Consider the following 18,596-nt stretch of genomic DNA (forward strand, 5'->3'; position numbering starts at 1 on the left):
CTTGCCAATTAGCTTTTAAATTCTCTATCAGAAAATAGGTGCTCCTGCTTTTTGGGATGCTGGGATGCAACTCAGAATTATAAGAGGCATCCTTGATATTCTGCTTCACTAGTTAGGGCTTATACAACAAATATCTGTGTGCATCAGGAAAAAAAGTCTAAAATAAAATACATGCAAGAAACTTAAAGGAATAAAAGCCCCATCACAGAAACAATGGAAAGAATAGTATCGACCAGTTTAGGTATGCCACAAACCTCTGCCCTTCAGGAGGGCTGCCCTATAGCTCACTCCTGTGCCTTTTGATATATATATATATATATTTTTTTTTTGTAAGTGTATCTAATGATTCTTGACTTATAATTGTAAAGCTACTTAGAGTACCTGAGTCAGGGCCAGCATAGGCAGAAGTCAAGAAGTTTCTCTATGACTTAGTGAAAGGTCAGCATTGGCTTTCCCAAGTCTTCCTTTTGGACTTGAAGTGGGCCAACCATGCCTCTTGTTCCTCCCAAAGAAAAGTCAGATAGAATCTCAGAATCAATATTGGGAGTTTTCAGAATGTTATGATAACCTTTATGTCTTCTACATGAATGGTTGCAGAGAGATGATAACAATCACCAGTGAGGCTTTTTGGTTTTTGCTTTTTTTTTCTGCTAATATTGTAGCATCTTCCTTTAAGATCAATGTTAGCACACCCCTTTTTAAGTAAGTTTATATTCCATCTAAATCAACTCCTTTTATGGGCATGACAAAGTCATTGGCTGATTTGAATGAAAAAGGGGGCTGAGCATTTAGAAAGAAGGTAAAGAAAAGGCATTTTTATTTGACTTTACGTGAACACTGATGACTAATTTTTAATACACAGAAAATCACTAGTATTGAAAATAACAACTATTAATTACAATATAATACTATAACTTTGATATGATTTGCCCTCTCATTTTTTAGTTCTAAAATTTCATTCTTTTTATAAAATTTATTGAATCTATTGGAGTGATATTGGTTAATAAAATTATATAGGTTTCCAGTGTACATTGTAAAATACATCATCTGTATATTGTATTTTGTGTTTACACCCTAAGTCAATTCTCCTTCCTTTAACATTTATGCCCCCTTTACCCTCTTCTACCTCCCACAATCCCTCTTTCCCCTGGTAATCACCATACTGTTGTGCCTTTGAGTTTGTTTGTTTTTTTTGATTAATCTCTTCACATTTTTCACCCAAGTGCCCAACCTCCCTCTCTTCTGACAGCTGTCAGTCTGTTCTCTATATCTGTGAGTATATTTTGTTTGTTTATTTTGTTCATTAGATTCCACATGTACATAAAATCATATGGTAGTTGTCTTTCTCTGACTGGCTTATTTCACTTAACATAATGATCTCCAGGTCCATCCCTGCTGTCATGAAAGGTAAGATTTCCTTCTTTTCCATTGCCAACTAGTATTCCGTTGTATAAATGTACCACTGTTTTTTATCCACTCATCAGTTGATGGGCACTTGGGCTGCTTCCAAATCTTGGTTATCGTAAATAACACTGCAGTGAACATAGGGGTGTATGTATTCTTTGGAATTGGTGTTTCAGGTTTCTTTCGATATATTTCTGAAAGTGGAATCACTGGGTCATAAGTTCCATTTTTAATTTTTTGAGGAAATTACACACTGTTTTCCACAGTGGCTAGACCAACCTTCGTTCCCACCAGTAGTGTTCCCTTTATTCACATCCTCTCAAAACACTTGTTTGTTGATTTAGTGATGATAACCATTCTCACATTTGTGAGGTAATATCTCATTGTGGCTTTGATTTGCATTTCTCTGATGATTAGTGACATTGAGCATCTTTTCACATGTCTATTGGCCTTCTGTATGTCCTCTTTGGAGAACTGTTTGCCCAGTTCTTTTAATTGGATTGTTTGGTTTTTTGATGCTGAGTTTTACAATTTTTTAAAATAAATTTTGAATATTTACCTCTTATCAGATGTATCATTGGTGAACATGTTCTCCCATTTAGTGAGTTATTTTTCCATTTGTTGATGGTTTCCTTTGCTGTACAAAAACTTTTCAGTTTGATACAGTCCTATTTCTTTATGTTTCTTTTGTTTCCCTTACCCAAGGATATATATGCAAACAGATATTGTTATGAGAAATGTCCGAGATTTTACTGCCTATGTTTTCATCTAAGATTTTTATGGTTTCGAGTCTTACATTTAAGTCTTTAATCCATTTTTACTTTATTCTTATTTATGGTGTAAGAAGGTAGTCTAGTTATTTTTTTTTGCATGTATCTGTTTAATTTTCCCTACATCATTTATTGAATAGACTGTCTTTATCCATTGTATGTTCTTGCCTTCTTTGTCAAATATTAATTGACCATAAAGGCATGGGTTTATTTCTGCATTCTCTATTCTGTTCAACTGATCTATATGTCTGTTTTTATGCCAGTACCATGCTGTTTGGATACCATGGCACTGTAGTATTCTCTGATATCAGGTAGTGTGATTCCTCCAACTTTGTTTTTCTCTCTCAAGATTGCTGTGGCTATTCAGAGTCTTTTGTGATTTCATATAAATATTTGGAATATTTAGGAATTGTACTGAATCTATAGATTGCTTTGGGTAGTATGGACATTTTAATGATGTTAGTTTTTCCTATCCATGAGCACAATATATGCTTTCCTTATCTGTAACTTTTTAAATTTATTTCTTCGGTGTCTTATAATTTTCTGAGTACAGATCTTTTGCATTCTTGGTTAAATTTATTACAAGGTATTGTTTTATGATGGAATTGTAAATGGGATTGTTTTCTTAGTTTTTTTTTTTCTGATAGTGTAATATTGGTGTATAAAAATGCAACTGATTTCAGGTAACTATTTGGTATCCTGCTAGTTTATCGAATTCATTTATCAGTTCGAGTAGTTTTTTGCTAGAATCTTTGGGGTTTTATATATACAGTGTCATGTCATCTGTAAATAATGGCAATTTTACTTCTTCCTTCCCAATTTGGATGCCTTTTACTTCTTCTTGCTTGGTTTCCAGTACTATGGTGAATAAGAAATGCTTTTAGTTTCTGTGTGTTGAGTATGATGTTGTCTGTGGATTCATCATATATGGCCTTTATTATGTTGAGATATGTTCCCTCTATTTTACTTTCCTGAGAGCTTTTTATTATAAATGGGTGCTGAGTTTTATCAAATGCTTTTTGTGCATAATTAATATCATGTGATTTCTTTCCTTTTTTAAGGTGGTGTATAACATTTATTGATTTGTAGATATTATACCAACCTTGCATGCCTGGAATAAATCTTGCTTGATCATGGTGTATTGCTGGGTCCAATTTGCTAATATGGTGTTGAGGATTTTAGCATCTATCTTCACCAGTGATATTGGACTATAATTTTCTTTCTTTGTAGTGTCTTTATCTGGTTTTGAATTAGGATAATGCTGACCTCATAAAATGAGCTTGGGAGTCTTCCTTCCTCTTGAATTTTTTTGAAATAGTTTGAGAAGGATATATGTTAGTTCTTCTTTGAATGTTTGGTAAAATTAACCTGCAAAGCCATCTGATCCAGGACTTTTGTTTGTTGGTAGTTTTTTAATATTATTATTATTAGTGCTTCAATTTAATTAGTTGCAATCAACCTAATAAGGTTTTTCTGATTTTTTAAATTCAGTTTTGGAAGATTGTATGATTTGAGAAATTTATCCATTTCATCCATATTGTCCAGTTTTTTTGTCATACAGCTGTTCATAATATTTTCTTACAATCCTTTATACTTCTGTGGTGTCAGTTGTTACTTCTCTTTTATTTCTGACTTTATTTATTTAGGTCTTCTCTTTTTTTCTTGATGAGTCTGGTTTATCTTTTCAAAGAATTAGCTTTTATCTCATTTTTTGCTTGTTTGCATAGTCTTGTGTGCTTTACTTAAAACCATCAAGGCCACTGAAAGATTAGACTTGTAATTCATTTTCAGGGGCTATTTCTTGTTCTGCTGAGAGTATACCTTCATTTACCAAGGGTGTGGGATATTTGCATGAATTCTCTTACCCATGTGAAGATTAATTACAGAATGTAGAATGAACTCAGCTGTTGTGGGTTGATAATTCCAAGTTTTAAGATTACACAAAAGAATTGTTGAGTCAGATGAGAACCAGGAGATTTGGGGTCAAGTTGACTGTTATTGCTTAATGGGAAAGAAGAGAGGAAGGGAGACATGGAAATGTATAGCCCAGGTGTGGATGAGAAGATATGGCTCCAGAAACCCTGCATGCTCAGTGTTACCTCTGTGTCGTTTAGGGTGTTTTCAATATGTGCAATGGGTAGCTTTTCGGGGATGGTCACCCAGTGATAGAGAACCTGGCACCCTCTGATAACTTCTCCTTTTTCACTGTTTTTGGGATTTCTCTAGGAAGTTTTAATTCAAAGGAAACTTTTACTTTGAACACTTCAAAAGTCATTTTACTCCATAGATATGTCAAGTAAAAGGACCTCTCAATGTGTTTTTGCTGGTGTTTTATTTCTGTGTTTTATTTCTACTTGTGGGTTTTTATTTGTGTTTTATTTCTATTTGTGGGTTTGTATTAGAAGATTTATTTATGCTCATTTACAAATATACACTCAGTACTCACTAGATAGAGCACACTGCCTATTTCAGTCCTTGTGCCAAGTCTTGGCTCCTGAGGGATCTGAGCCTTGCACTTTTGGCTCTGGGTCGAACCACAGACACTGGGAGTGCTGGCAGCCATGTTCTTGTCATGGCTGAAGCCCTCCAGGGGATGGTTCTTTGCAGAGCTTCCTTGGCTGAGGCTGTCTTGGTTGAATCTCTAAGTACAGCAGTACAAGCCAAGGCCTCCTGCTGAGTAATATAACCTAGGGGAAAGAAATAAGAGAGACTTTAAGGTCAACAGTTTTACAAAACAAATAAGCAAAAAACACTGCAGATATTCAGATTCACAAAATTCCTTCTACTTTACAGGATAGAAACAATTGTGTTTAGCACACCCAGATTTTTATGATTTTTGGAGACAGGAAATATATTTTTTTCTTTTGTATTAATCATTCAGTAAATTAGTAAATACATAGCCATTGATTATCATGACAGATCATTTGGAGAGGGGCTTGAGCCATGAAGAATCTTCATCTGAATTGTTTATCAGTATCAAAACTTTCTTCAGACTAGAAGCAGATATATTTAGTCTCTCTCTATTGTTAAAGTACAGTCTGCAGATCACCTACACAATCATCTGTCTAAGACCACTTTTAATGATGCTTTTTAAAAATGCAGATTTCTGGTTCTACTCCAGATATCTTTGAATCATAAATTCAAAAAGTTAGGCCTGGAAAACTACATTTTAATAACATACACAGTTGGATTTTATGTGCGCTAAACATTGAATATTCTGCTTCTAGGTTCATTGGCTTCTAAGCAATTTTATTCTGCAAACAAAGCTACCAGATGATGTTTCTGCAACATTTTGATCATTGGGAACAGCTGAATCCTGGCTCTGCTATTTACTAGTTACATAACCCTAGTCAAGTTATTTAACTTATCATCTCTCAATTTTCTCTTCTGTGAAATGTGGGTTATAAAGGCATCTACCATGTAGACATGTTTGGTTTTAATAAGACAATATAAGAAAAGTACTTAGAATAATTGCTGAAACCTGGGAAGACCTAATAAAAGATAACTACTGTTATTTTTTCTGCTATTAAATCACTTGCAGAAAACCTGTTTTCCCTTTGTGCAAATACAGAAACAATAGTATAAGTAGATGTGCTAGTGGCAACTGAGTGGTTTAGAAAAAAATAATAATAAATAAAGCTCTATGGGGGTTAGGAGAGAAGTGTAATAGAGAGGAGCTGAAGACTGAAAACATTTTTTGGAAGAAAAGAGATTTAACAACAATTATATCTTTCTGTAGGTTGTTACTTTTGATCTATGAAGGTCTTTCAGAACCATTATTTCATTTATGCTTCATAAAATCCCATAAGATTCATAGGTGAAGAGAGAGAGTGGGGCATGGGAAAGAAAGTGCACGATCTTTGCAGGTGATGGTCCTGACATTTACTATCTGTGTGAGCTTGATCAGGTTATATAACGTGCCTGAGCTACATTTCCCACAACTGTAATATGGGGAGAAGTGAGAAAGCAAGCATAGAGCTCCAAGCACAATGTCTGGAACATGGTAAACACTCAGCAATACAAATATTCCTTTTGTGAGTAAACCACATCTATGAGTTTATGCAATCAGCAAGGGGCCGAGCTGTGGTTTTTAGCTTAGACCATCTGCTTGAGGCCATGGCTGTTTCTACTACATCAAGTTCCTGTAAATCTCAGAGTTGTTGATATTTTACAACAATCCACCCTCCAATTTCTTTAAACCCTCTTAACTTACCCATAAAACCTTCCTTTCTATTGTCAGGGATAATTATTTTTAAACTTGGCCTGCCAACCATATTGATAAAACAGCTTGTTGGCAGAGGCCATTCTACTCAAATTTTTATCGGGAAACTTGACTTCTGGCTGCAGTGCACAAGTCCTTTCTTGAGGTGCTTGGTCCTAGTCAGGTAGTTACACTCACCAAGCAGCTGCTGGTGCTGAAGGCTGTGAATATATCGGGTCTGCAGGGCCTCCCACTGGGGCCTGGAGCTGTAAATCCTCATGATGCTGTAAAAGTAGCGCTGCTGCCCTCTGGTTAGGTCCTGTCAGAGCACAGCAGGTGATTTTGATGAATTGGTGGAGTTTACAGAATTAAGAGTGTCATGAATTCAAAGCTGACTTCCCCTGAAGTAAGATGCTTCTCTCCCTCTTTCTCTTTCTTGCTCTCTCTATATAATATATACACTATGTATCACATATAATATATACACCATATATCATATATAATGTATACCATATATCACATATATATAATATACTATATATCATATATACTATATATATCAATTGGAAAACAACAATTGGGTAGTTGCCTTCCTTAGTTTACTTAAACAATTTTTTACTGGCCTCTGTAAAGATGAAACGTCTAAGTAAAAGATTCTAGGTAAGTAGGTCAAAGTTTTGGGCAGAGGGAGATCCAAGGATTTTTTAGTTTTTATTAATCTATTATAGTCCTTATTGAGAAAGACAGGCTGTGAGAATCTTCCCAGGTCTAGAAGTATGCCAGGCCTCTATGTGGGTAAAAGAGAATTTTCCACTGAGAGTTATCAGTAAGCAGGGGGGACAGGTAGATGAACAGACTCATAATGTGATAGAGGCTCAACAGAAGGAAAATAAACTGCCTGCACAGTCAAGGACACTCCCTAAATGAGATGATCAACACCAGTAGACTTAAGGGTGAATAGGAAGTCTTTAAGGGATCAGAATCCTGGTTCTAAAAGGCATCAGCATCACATGGCACTTGTTTGAAATGCAAATTATCAGGCCCCACCCCAGAACTACAGAATTGGAAACTCTGGGTGGGGTCCAGCACTCTGAGCTCGAAGTCCTCCAGGTGATTCTGACACAGGCATTTTAGAACTGGAGAGCCATGAGAGCAAAAGACAAAGAAGGTAGAAAGTAGTACAATTTCTTTTATAACAACATATCTGGACATATTGGGAAGCACATTTTTTTTTTCTTTACTTTACCCAGAACGTGGAGTCTGAGCTGGAAAAGGCTGTGGCATTAGACAGGGGAAGGTTGGAAAACTTTTCATGCCATGTTAAGAATTTAAGCATTACCCTTTTTTTTTTATAAGGAACCATTGACAGTCTTTATTTAAGGCAGTAGTTCTCAACAGGTGTGATTTTGACCCTCAAAAGACATTTGGCAATGTCTGGGGAAATCTTTAGTTGTCACAAATGGTGAGGGGGGAGGGATGCTACTGGTATTTGGTGGGAAGAGGCCAGTGATGCTGCTGAACATCCTACAGTGCATGAGACAGCATCCAATTCTTAGAACAAAGAATTATCCAGCCCAAAATGTTACACGTTTAAGCTGACCAGATTTGCATTTTAGAAAGATCATGGAGAAGGAGCTCACAAGAAGATGGACCATTGGTGTGGGGACGATTTGGAAGGCTGTTGTCTATGCTAGGGAGAAACAAAAAGGGCCTGGGCTTCCAGTCAGAGACAGGCAAATACCATATGATCCCACTCATATGTGGAATCTAATGAACGAAGTAAACTGACAAAATAGAAACAGAGGTGTGGATGTATGGAACAGACTGACAGCTGTCAGAGGGGAAAAGGGAGGTGGGGACTGGATGAGAGAAGGTGAAGGTGAGGCGGGACAGTGAGAAGCTAGGGAAATTCCTTGATAAGTGGAATAAGGGAAACTGAGACAAAATAATTAAACAAGGCCTAACAATTTGAGCAATTTACATCCAGCTAATGAATCACAAGGCTTTATCTTCCCTAACCAAGGACAGTTAGGAGCAAATGGTTTACACACTCCAGACTGTCCCTGGGCAGAACAGCCTCAGTCCCGGTCCCTCCTCAGCGATGTTCTTTGAAAATAAAATGAACCAGAAAAATAACCCTGACCCCTCTATCCACACATTTTGATGAACAAGTTGAAGGACACACCTGGAAAGCTAATGAATATTCTATTAAGAGCCTCTCCCGAGATCTTCCCTAAAATTCCAGCTGCTTCCAAAGAAAGATTAAAAGCCTCAAGACAAACAATCCACTTCACACTTTCCCTCCCTGGAGCACCCAGCACCTTTCCTTTACCCCACTTCTTCCCCTACAGGCCTGCATCTCCCAAACTCTAAGGGATCCCAGGACACTAGCAACCAGGGAAGAAATGGGCAGTGGCAGCTCGTTCTGGCTTACTCCCTGACCCTGTTTCTAAGGACCCTTTTTCTCTGACTTCCCAGTGAGCTCACTTCTTTTACTGTGACTTCTATTTCTTAGAGAGCCACAGCCCCACCTAGTCTCTCTCCTGTTTCTTATTCAATCTTAAGCCCTTCCTTATTTCACTGTCCTCAGCTTTAATAAACATACCCTCAAAATCAACTGGACTCATCTTGTGAAATCTTTCCTACACAAGGTCAAGAACCCACACATTACTAATGGGCCCAAGGCAGACCCACTCTGGCCCAGAGCCCATCCAATAATAAAGGGATTAGCCAAAGAGCATATATGCATAACCCATAGACACAGACAACAGTGTGGTGATGGCCAGAGTGGAGGGGAGAGTGGGAACCGGATGGAGGTGAGCAAGGGGGGATGGGGAATGAGAACTATGTAATAGGGCCAACAATAAAAATAAAGTTAAAAAGGGGGTCTGGACTTTAATTACTATTATATACCTAATAGTTTTTTTTAATTTTTCTATGAAATTTTTTTCCAAGATTTTATTTATTTATTTTTAGACAGAGGCTAAGGGTGGGAGCAAGGGAGAGAAACATCAGTGTGTGGTTGCCTCTCATGCGCCTCCTACTGAGAACCTGGCCCACAACCTTGGCATGTGCCCTGACTGGGAATTGAACCAACAAAACTCAAAACTTTGGTTCACAGGCCAGAACTCAATCCACTGAGCCACACCAGACAGGGCCTATACCTAATATTTCTTAAGTGTTTATTGTATGCAGATGAGGAAACTGAGAGAGTGGCATCAACATTCATGGAGTTGATGCCACTCTCTTATTTACTATAAAAGTAAAGATAAAATAAGTTTATACCAGGCCAGAAAATTCAAAACAATGACACAATTTTAAAACTACTTGATAACTATGTAATAAATCTAAACTTAAAGTAATTATTTATAAAAATGACTTTTATCTGTTAGAAATTTTGTTTGGAGTTGAAATATATGAGCCAGTTTTTTTTGAAGTCTAGAGATCTTAAACTTAAAAAATATATACAGAGTAAAAGCAGCAAAGCCAAGTACTTCAAAATTTGAGACATGATTGCAGCTTTACAGTTTCTGAATTACATCTTTTAAAAGACAATATATTTGAAGAAAATGAATGCCTAATTAAGCCTTTTCAAATGACTGAGAAAAATATAATGTGAAAATGCCAAGCCAATTTCAAGAGCAGAGCTCCAAATGCAATGGGAGTTTCCAGTATATCAGATAAAACCATAAAAGTTATGGTTTTATTGAATAAGAACAAAAAGTCTACTTCTTTTCCTTAGTAGAACTGTCAACTTCCAAAATAAGAAGTAACAGTAACATTTCTAATACTCTTATTTAGTTGCTCATTCCTCCTTGAGGGGATGGCAGAGAACTGAAATTTTTACAGAGTATTTATGAGAATGACTTGAACTAATTTGGACTGAAAGGAGCTAACAGCTTTGTAGCAGGGAACCAGAGTGCGGTCAGTCAGTGAGTTTCCAATCACTGGTGTGGTGTAGGAATAGATCATCCACACCCTTTACTCTCCCACACACGCAGTCAACATGCATGGAGGGCCTACACTGGGCCCATTGTTCTTGCTACTGCTGGGTAAACAAAGACATGAAAATCCCTCAAGCCTTGAAGGAGACACAGACAAGGCCTCTTCATCTGTAAATAATATGCTGTACCTTCAGTAATGACGTGTCTGCAGAGGGAGGGACTCGAATGCAAGGAATCTGTGGAATAGTCTGAAGCTTTTGTTGTCTTTTCTGTTTTTCTCCCATTCTTTATCCTGTACCTCCAAGGAACAACAAAGTATAGCATAAAATTACATTTTGTTCAACAAATTTTGGGAATGTACCTAAGTAAATAAGTAAGCAAATAAATAAATAAATAAATAAATGTTATTTGTGTCAAGGGATAAGAAATTTTCTCTCATGTTTCCAAGTAAGTGGATTCCACCAGACTGCTTAGTTCTGTCCTTTCCCCTGTTGTCATCCTTTTTTATGGGAGGAATAATTCAGAGCCCCATGTCTCTCTGCTGCACTGTGTTTGGAGGACGTGGATTGCAGAGCCATACAATGTCACAACAGGTGCTAATTGATCATTTTAAACAATATTTAGTATCTTCTCTGATTCTAAAATTAATAGGTGTCATTATGAAAAATTCAAAAAATTTAAAAATTAAGTAAAATAACACAACATCAACCCTAACCTAACTTTCCATTACTATTGCCAGCATTTGATTGATTTCTTTTTATTAATTTTTCTGCTTACATTGTGTGGGATTTTAGAGAAGGGCGATCATAGTTTACATGTTGCATGCTTTTTCCAGCTGATTAAATATCCTTTAACATACGACTTTCAGTGGCACTATAGTATACTTTCACTTCATTCTCCATTTCTTGCACATTTAGGCTTGCAATTTTATAGCTCTATATTAAAAAGCAACTATTAAATCTAGCCACATTTTTTGCCACTTGCCTGACAAAGATACAAAATGAAGTCACACCTGCTTATGAGTAAGCCTTCTTTCCATATAATTTAGGATTTAAAATCTGAGATGTATATAATAATTAAAAAATTAACAATCAAGGAAGAATAGACATATTGGAATAAGGTTGTGAGACACAGAACAGAACCCCAAGCATTTTCCCCTCTGTTCACAGTTTTGCTTTTGGTAACAATGCCTATCTTATCGGGTTGTTTGGTTAGCTGAGATCATGAACATAGAATGCTCTCACTTTATGTCAGCTCCTTCTATTTCTCCTCTCCTCTGTTGTATGTGCATGCACACGTACGTGTATAAGTGCACAATGAAAACACACTTAAGAAACATTTTAATATGTGAGAAAACTCTGGTTCTGGGTTCACAGAGCTCAGGCTCAGATACTCCAAAAGAGAAATGTGTTAGGAAAACATCAGTCATCATCTCCATGTATCCTGTTCCCATGATATGAACTTACAAAGTACACTGTAAATATTTAATACTGTTTTCCTTTGACATGCACTCCAGAAACCACACCAACCAAGACATACTCTTTTAATATTCCCTGTGATAGAAGCCAAACTCTATCCTGTACTCAAATCATCTCAATATCCCTTCTCCCATTTTCCAGATCTGTAGAGCACAGCATAAATATTCTTCAAAGCTGGGAAGATTTATTTTTCCCTAAAATAGCATAAGAAATGACTGATGATTTTTCTTGTGGCAACAATTTATGTGTGCTGAGAAAATCCATCTTACCTATTCAAGTGGTCTATACCTGATATAGTTTGATTAAAATGCTTGGATAGATAATTCAGGAGAAAAAATTTACAAAATAACTTATATCTGAAACAAAAAGACATGTTTGCTTAAAAGAAACTTACCCTGTGTTGCAGTCTCTTCCTTTTCAAAAGCACGCATTCATGTGCCAAAAATTTTTTGCAAGGTCTCTTTCTTCTTCCAGTGGTGGGGTGAAAATTCAATCTGTTGATAAGCTGATATCCAAGCAACATCATGTGATTAAACAAAGAGCTGGGAGAATTTGTCCTCATGCCTTTTCCTGCTTCTGAGCTACATTCAACTGCACAGTTTGATCTTTTTTTCTTCCAGACTGTGTCTAATCAAGTGTAAACTTCTAAATTTACCATATCTGTGTTATATGCAGACATAGGAGAGGAAAGTACATGGAAACAGAGAGGGTGAATGTTAAAGGTCAACTAATCCTTTGGAACAACAGGCCATTACATGAATAGTTCCCAGGTTTGGAGTTAGTAGCCCCCATCCCCGTTGCTCAGAATGATGAAGGAACTTAAATATAGAGGCGCAGGCATCAATTTGACTGTGGTAATGTATGGGATTGTTACATAGTTCAATATAATGTTCCTCTCTTAGTTTGGGGGGAGTATGATATTTTCCATATTTAATCTTGGTCAGAGGTTATATATGATGATAATGAACCTATGACACAAGGTTTTTGCCATGTCATCAGTGTACGTCTCACATTTTAACCTGGTTCATGAAAGCCAGCTTATCCCTTCCTCTGGGCTAACATTAGATTTCCTTTCAGTCTGTAGACTTACTACAGACTTCCTTTCTTTCCTGAGAAATCTCTTTCCGAATGCCAACTTTATCTGCAAAGATGAAAAGTTTTTAGAGAAAATAGAAAAAAATGTCAAAAGAAAACCACAAATTAAAAATTCTTGGAAGGCTTAGAGGAAGGAAAACACAGGGAGATAAGGGTTATGAGTTGTATAGCTTAAAGAAGAAAGGACTCAACAGACACAAACAGTTTGCATTTTTTCAATTATTTAAATGCAAATATTCTGGGCAATAAACATAGCACAAACGACTGTATAAGTGCTAGTGAATACCACGAATCCTCTCAGTGGATCTGAGAGTTTGGTGAGTCGCTACTGAAAGACAAAGAAAAGTTGAATGCAGAGTTGACATTGTCAATTGAGTCTTCCTTGAATGTTTTTGCAGGATGTGATGAAATGCCTTCTGGAGCATACCACATATGCTGACTGTTATGCACAGATGCTGATTCATAACAGCTTGCATCAGACCCTGACCAGTCAGAAAAATGGAAACAGGTCTAGATGTTCCCCACAGAGAAGGAGTTGGATATAAGGCATCTGTTACAAAAGTATTGGAATGGGTTAGAGGAGCAAATCAAGAAAAGGATAGCTGATCCAAAGGTTGGCAATTACACTCAAATATGATCACACCTGGACCTAGAAAACAAAAGGGAAAATGATTTCACCCAGGGCCCATGGACACTGTGCCTCTGAGCTGCTTCTGCGGGGCCCTGCTGCCTGAGCAGCGACTCAGGACCCGCCAGTCACCAGCCACCCTTGCTTCTGTATTCTTTCCAGACCTGCTCATGTTACCATTGTGACCACAGCCATCACTGCTCTGCTGCTGCTGCTGCTGTGCTTGATGCTGTTGCCACTGCCACAGATGCGAGCAGAAACCACGAAAATGACTTCTCCTTCAATACAGGTTTCCATTTCCTACCTCCCATTGGATGGCAGCTGGGGAGGAATTTTGTAAAATGTATTTTGCAGTCTTCCCACTGCTGTGGTAAAAAGAAGGTTAAATACAAAGCTGAGAGATAATGGACACTGTCCAACACATGGGGATAACATCAACAAGAATCTGAGAGATACCTATGAAGTCAGGCAGAAGATTTAAGGACTAAACATACAGTTAATGTTTGCCTATGCCATTGAAGTTTGGAATTTTATAAGAAAAGGCAAAATAAAAGATAATTAACTAGCTCTATAGATGGATTCAAAGAATGAGATATGTTTTTTGATCAAGATCTTAAGATGTAATAATGATAAAAAATGTATATCATCAGTTTTGGACAAAAGAAATTGTTTTCACAAAGAGCAGCTATACTTCTCAAAAGAATTTAAAACTGACTGCAAAAAATAAAAAAAAAAAGAATAGAAACACCCATCATCTAATTACTATAGAGTGGTAATTTTTAAACTTTTCATCTCATGGTATACATAAACCAATTACTAAAATTATGTGGCACCAAAAATATATGTTTTGCCAATCTGACAAAAAATTAGTTATAAATTTGATTCACTCATACTGGACAGCTATTACTGTGCTGGTAGTTGTTATTTTTTAATTTGACAACCTAAGGAAAAAGACATCAGTGCCCTTGACTAAATAGTCGGGTATTACAGGTTTTAAAATTTTGTAGCACACTGGTAGAAACTTGCTGCTATAGAGCAGGGTCCCCAACCCGCAGGCCTCAGACTGTTACCAGTCCGTGGCCTGTTAGAGACCTGGCTACACAGCAGCAGGTGAGGGCAGTCAGCAGCCAGCAGCCATCAACGGAAGTCAAGCTCCACCTCCTGTCTCTCCCCACACCCTTCACCAGATCCCTGGAAAAATTATCTTCCACAAATCCATTCCCTGGTGCAAAGGAGGTTGAAGACCACTGGGTTAGGGGGATAGAGGGATTGAGCAAAAAGGAAAAAGAACTCATAAACGTGGACAACAGTGTAGTGACTGTGGGTGGGGAGGTTTAGGGGAATATGGTAATGGAAAAAATACAATAAGAAATACTGTGCAAAAAAAATAAATGAAGTCACTGCTCTTGTCTGAGGAAAAGCTTGGGGTAGTTGACCCAGGCAGTGATCTCAATACACTGAGCTAAACTGAGCAGTGACCTCACTTCCTGACGATAGAGCCCAAAAGAACTTGGAACCCTGGTAACCAGGCTGCCACATTCTAAACCTGTCCCAACCCATCTCATTTGGCTGGGGACTTTGACACTAGACAGAATGTTTTCATGTTGTCCACCCGTATCCCAAGGCTGTGGCCCCAAAAGAGGCAGTGGTGATAATATTTCTCTGTGGCTGCCACTTAGTCTGCACTCATCCCAGACACCTGTGGGCATTTTCACAGCAGGGCCCAGAGGTAACACAGGGAGGCCTAGGGCGGTTTTGTTCAGGCCATGCCATAGCTCTTATTCCAGCTGAGAAGTCCCATGCCCCTCCCCTTGTGTAGGCATGTGTGTGTGTGTGCATGTGTAAGAGGGCTAACATGGAGAGGGTGTGCCCAGCAAGAACTGGCTGAGGGAGGTGGGGTCAGAAGCCTGGTGGGCACATCATGTTCACACCCCAGGTCAAGACTGGCTGAGTGGACATGGATTGTAGGTGGAGACCTCTGCCCGTGGTTTATCTCAGGCCCTTGAGGTGAATCTCATTTGCCCTGCATAATGACGCAATCTGGGCCAGATCCGGGAGCAGAAGGTCCAGTGGGTGGAAGCAGCAGCAACTAAGCAACTAGGGCTGAGCAGGCCTTAAGGTCACTGGACCAGCTGCCAGTCACTGTCATTGCAGAGCACCACCCAGGTCATGGAGGAACAACAGCTGCTTGACGAGGACCCCCGCCCTGTGTCCACCAGTGAGGGGCAGGTGTGCCACATCACTGAGGGCCAGAGCAGCACCAAGGTGACTGTGGCTACCCAGGGGTCTGGGGAACCAGGGCAGGTGGACAGCCAGTGAAGGACACCATCCCAGAAGCTGCCAGGCTCTACAGCCAGCTCACCATTTCCATTTCAGACTGCAGCCTGGAGCACAGTGCCCACATTGAACACATAGGGCCAGATGACCTGGAGCCCAGGAGGCAGAGCCCAAGGTGAGAAGGTGAGGGAGGAAGGGGTGGTATGGGGGTGGAGGCTCATGCAAGCTTATCAGGAGGGGTCAGCATCAGACACATGGGGAGCACCCACAGAGGCTGGCCAGGAGAAAAGGCCAGCCTCAGACCACCTGTGTGCTGGACTGCCCCTGGGGAGGGTGTCCTGTGGTGGGTCCTGGGCTCTGGCTGTGTTCTGTCCTTGGGGGACCCATGGAAATACAGGCATGTGGGTGATGTTTTCTCCTCTGGAAACTTCAGCACTAGCCCAGGAGGCAAAGCCAGGTCCTGCTTCAAACCTGTCACACATCCCCAGGAGCTCCATGCAGGGGGCAGACCAGGAGGCCGCTCCAGACCTGGAGGGGTGTCTGCCTCCAGTGGTGGTACCACCTGCAGCAACTGCTCCAGCTGCAGCTGTGGAGCCAGGGCTGGCCTGTGCAGCATCTCCTGACCTGACTGAGGTCCCGCCACCCCTGCCCAAGGAGACCTCCCTGAACCTGCTCTGGTTCCTGCCACAGAGGAGGAGCTGCCCCTGGAAAATGCAGCAGGGCCAGCCCCAGAGCAGCCTGTTGAACCTGTTGAGTTTGTTTTACCTTCATTCTTTGACCTGTTTCTTTTATTTGCTTTCATTATTATGTTTTTCTTTTCTCCAATGGCGTGATTCAGTTTTTTATTATTTGGGGTTCCTTGGGGTTTTTTTCTTGTATTTTCTTTTTTTATCCTTCATTTCCCCATGATGTAATTCATTTTAATAATGAATAAAAGTTATATTTTGTATTTTTTTACTTTTTATTGTTATTCAGTTACAGTTGTATGCCTTTTGTCCCCATCCCTCCACCCCACCCCAGCCAAACCCCCCTCCCTCCCCCACCTCCACCCTCCCCTTTGATTTTGTTCATGTGCCCTTTAACTGGAACACAATCAACAGAATAAAAAAGCAAACAAAATATAACCAGAGACACCAAAGTCAAGAACAATCCAACAATAGCCAGGGGGGAGTGGGGAGGGAACAGCGAGGAGAGGGGATCACAGGAACCACCACAAAGGAAAGTTAATATCTTATAATGGCCTAAGCACTCTGTAATCTTGATTCTGTTATCCCTTTAACATCATCTCTAACTGCTCTCCCTGTGGATTGCTCCTGTATATTTTGTATTTTAAATTTGTGCCATTCTTGAGCGTGACCTACATTCACGATGCTGTGCAAGCATCACAACCACTATCTATTTGCAGGACGCTCCATCACCCCAAAGGGAAACCCTGCACCAGAAGTACTCACTCCCCTCTCCTCCTGCTCCTGGCAAACCTTGATCTGCTTTCTGTCTCTGTTCTCTACCTATTCTGTAAGTTTCCTATCAATGGAATGGAATCTTACAATAGATATCTTTTTGTGTCTGCTCACCTATTTTGTTTGTTTTTATCTGAAATAGCATTTTCATTATTTCAAAGGGAAATTCCATATGGATTAGTGATCATAGGGTAAAAAAAAGTCCTTTTAATAAGTGTGTAATTTGGGTTAAAGACCACTGTGCTAAGTGTGACCCCAGGGCCAGTCAGGACTATTCCAAAAATTCCACAGGAGGGAAGACTCCCAAGCTCATCTTACCAGGCCATCATCATCCTAATACTAAAACCAGATAAAGACACTACAAGGAAGAAAAGTATAAGCCGTTATCCCTGGTGAACATAGATGCAAAAATTCTCAACAATATATTAGCAAACTGAGTCTGTCAATACATTAACAAGATAATACACCATGCTCAAGGGGGATTTATTCCTAGGCTGCAAGGTTGGTACAATATCTTCAAATCAATAATGTGATATACCACATAAAAAATGAAAGATAAAATAATTTGATCATATCAATAGATGCAGAAAGAACATTTGATGAAATCTAGCACCCACTGATGATAATAAACTCTCAGCAAAGTAGGCATAGAAGGAACATACCTGCATACAATAAAGGCCACAATATCACACAATATATGACAAACCTACAGCCAACATAATAAAATGGGCAAAATCTACAAGAGTTTCCCTTCAGATGGGGAAAAAGGCAGAAATGTCTACTTTCACCATTCTTATTCAACATCCTAGTGGAAATCCTAGTCACAGGAGAAAACTAAAGGCATCCGAATTGGAAAGGAAGAGGTAAAAGGGTCATTATTTGCAGATGCCATGATACTGTACAGACAGAACCCTAATGATTCTACCTAGAAACTATAGAAACTGATATGTGGATTTAGCAAAGTAGCAAGACACAAAACTAATATCCAAAATCAGTTGCATTTTTATACACCAATAAACTATCAGAAAGGGTAACTGAGAAAACCATCCCATTTACAAAAATCAAAAAATAAAAATAAAAGACCTAGGATTATAGTTAACCACGGTTGTAAAATACTAGCACTTGGAAAATTATAAGACTTTGAAGAAAGTTATTAAAGAAAATACAAATAAGTGGAAGTATATACCATGTTTATGGGTAGGAAGAGTTAACATCATTGAAATGTTCATGCTACCCAAAGCAATCTATAGATTTAATGCAATTCCCATCAAGATTCCTGTGATGTAATTCACATAACTAGGAAAAACATTCCAAAAGTTTACATGGAACCACAAAAGGC

At 38.8% G+C, this 18,596-nt stretch overlaps 1 protein-coding gene across 2 annotated transcripts; it reads right to left on the reverse strand.

The window, feature by feature from the left end:
- Positions 1-935: 935 nt before the first annotated feature.
- FAM216B (family with sequence similarity 216 member B) lies at positions 936-12,278 on the reverse strand. Of its 2 annotated transcripts, none has more exons than XM_024567888.3 (4): positions 12,192-12,278; positions 10,508-10,611; positions 6,574-6,694; positions 936-4,861 (listed from the first exon to the last, which is right to left on the reverse strand). In XM_024567888.3, exons 2-4 carry the CDS (start codon positions 10,601-10,603, stop codon positions 4,638-4,640), a joined length of 441 nt encoding a protein of 146 aa, XP_024423656.2. In that variant the 5' UTR covers positions 10,604-10,611; positions 12,192-12,278; the 3' UTR covers positions 936-4,637. The 2 variants fall into 2 exon arrangements, with proteins under 2 accessions (XP_024423656.2, XP_045056172.2); XM_045200237.2 differs by having other exon boundaries at positions 10,508-10,617.
- Positions 12,279-18,596: the final 6,318 nt, after the last annotated feature.

This window comes from Desmodus rotundus, chromosome 13 (assembly GCF_022682495.2).
Source record: "Desmodus rotundus isolate HL8 chromosome 13, HLdesRot8A.1, whole genome shotgun sequence".
NCBI lineage: Eukaryota > Metazoa > Chordata > Mammalia > Chiroptera > Phyllostomidae > Desmodus > Desmodus rotundus.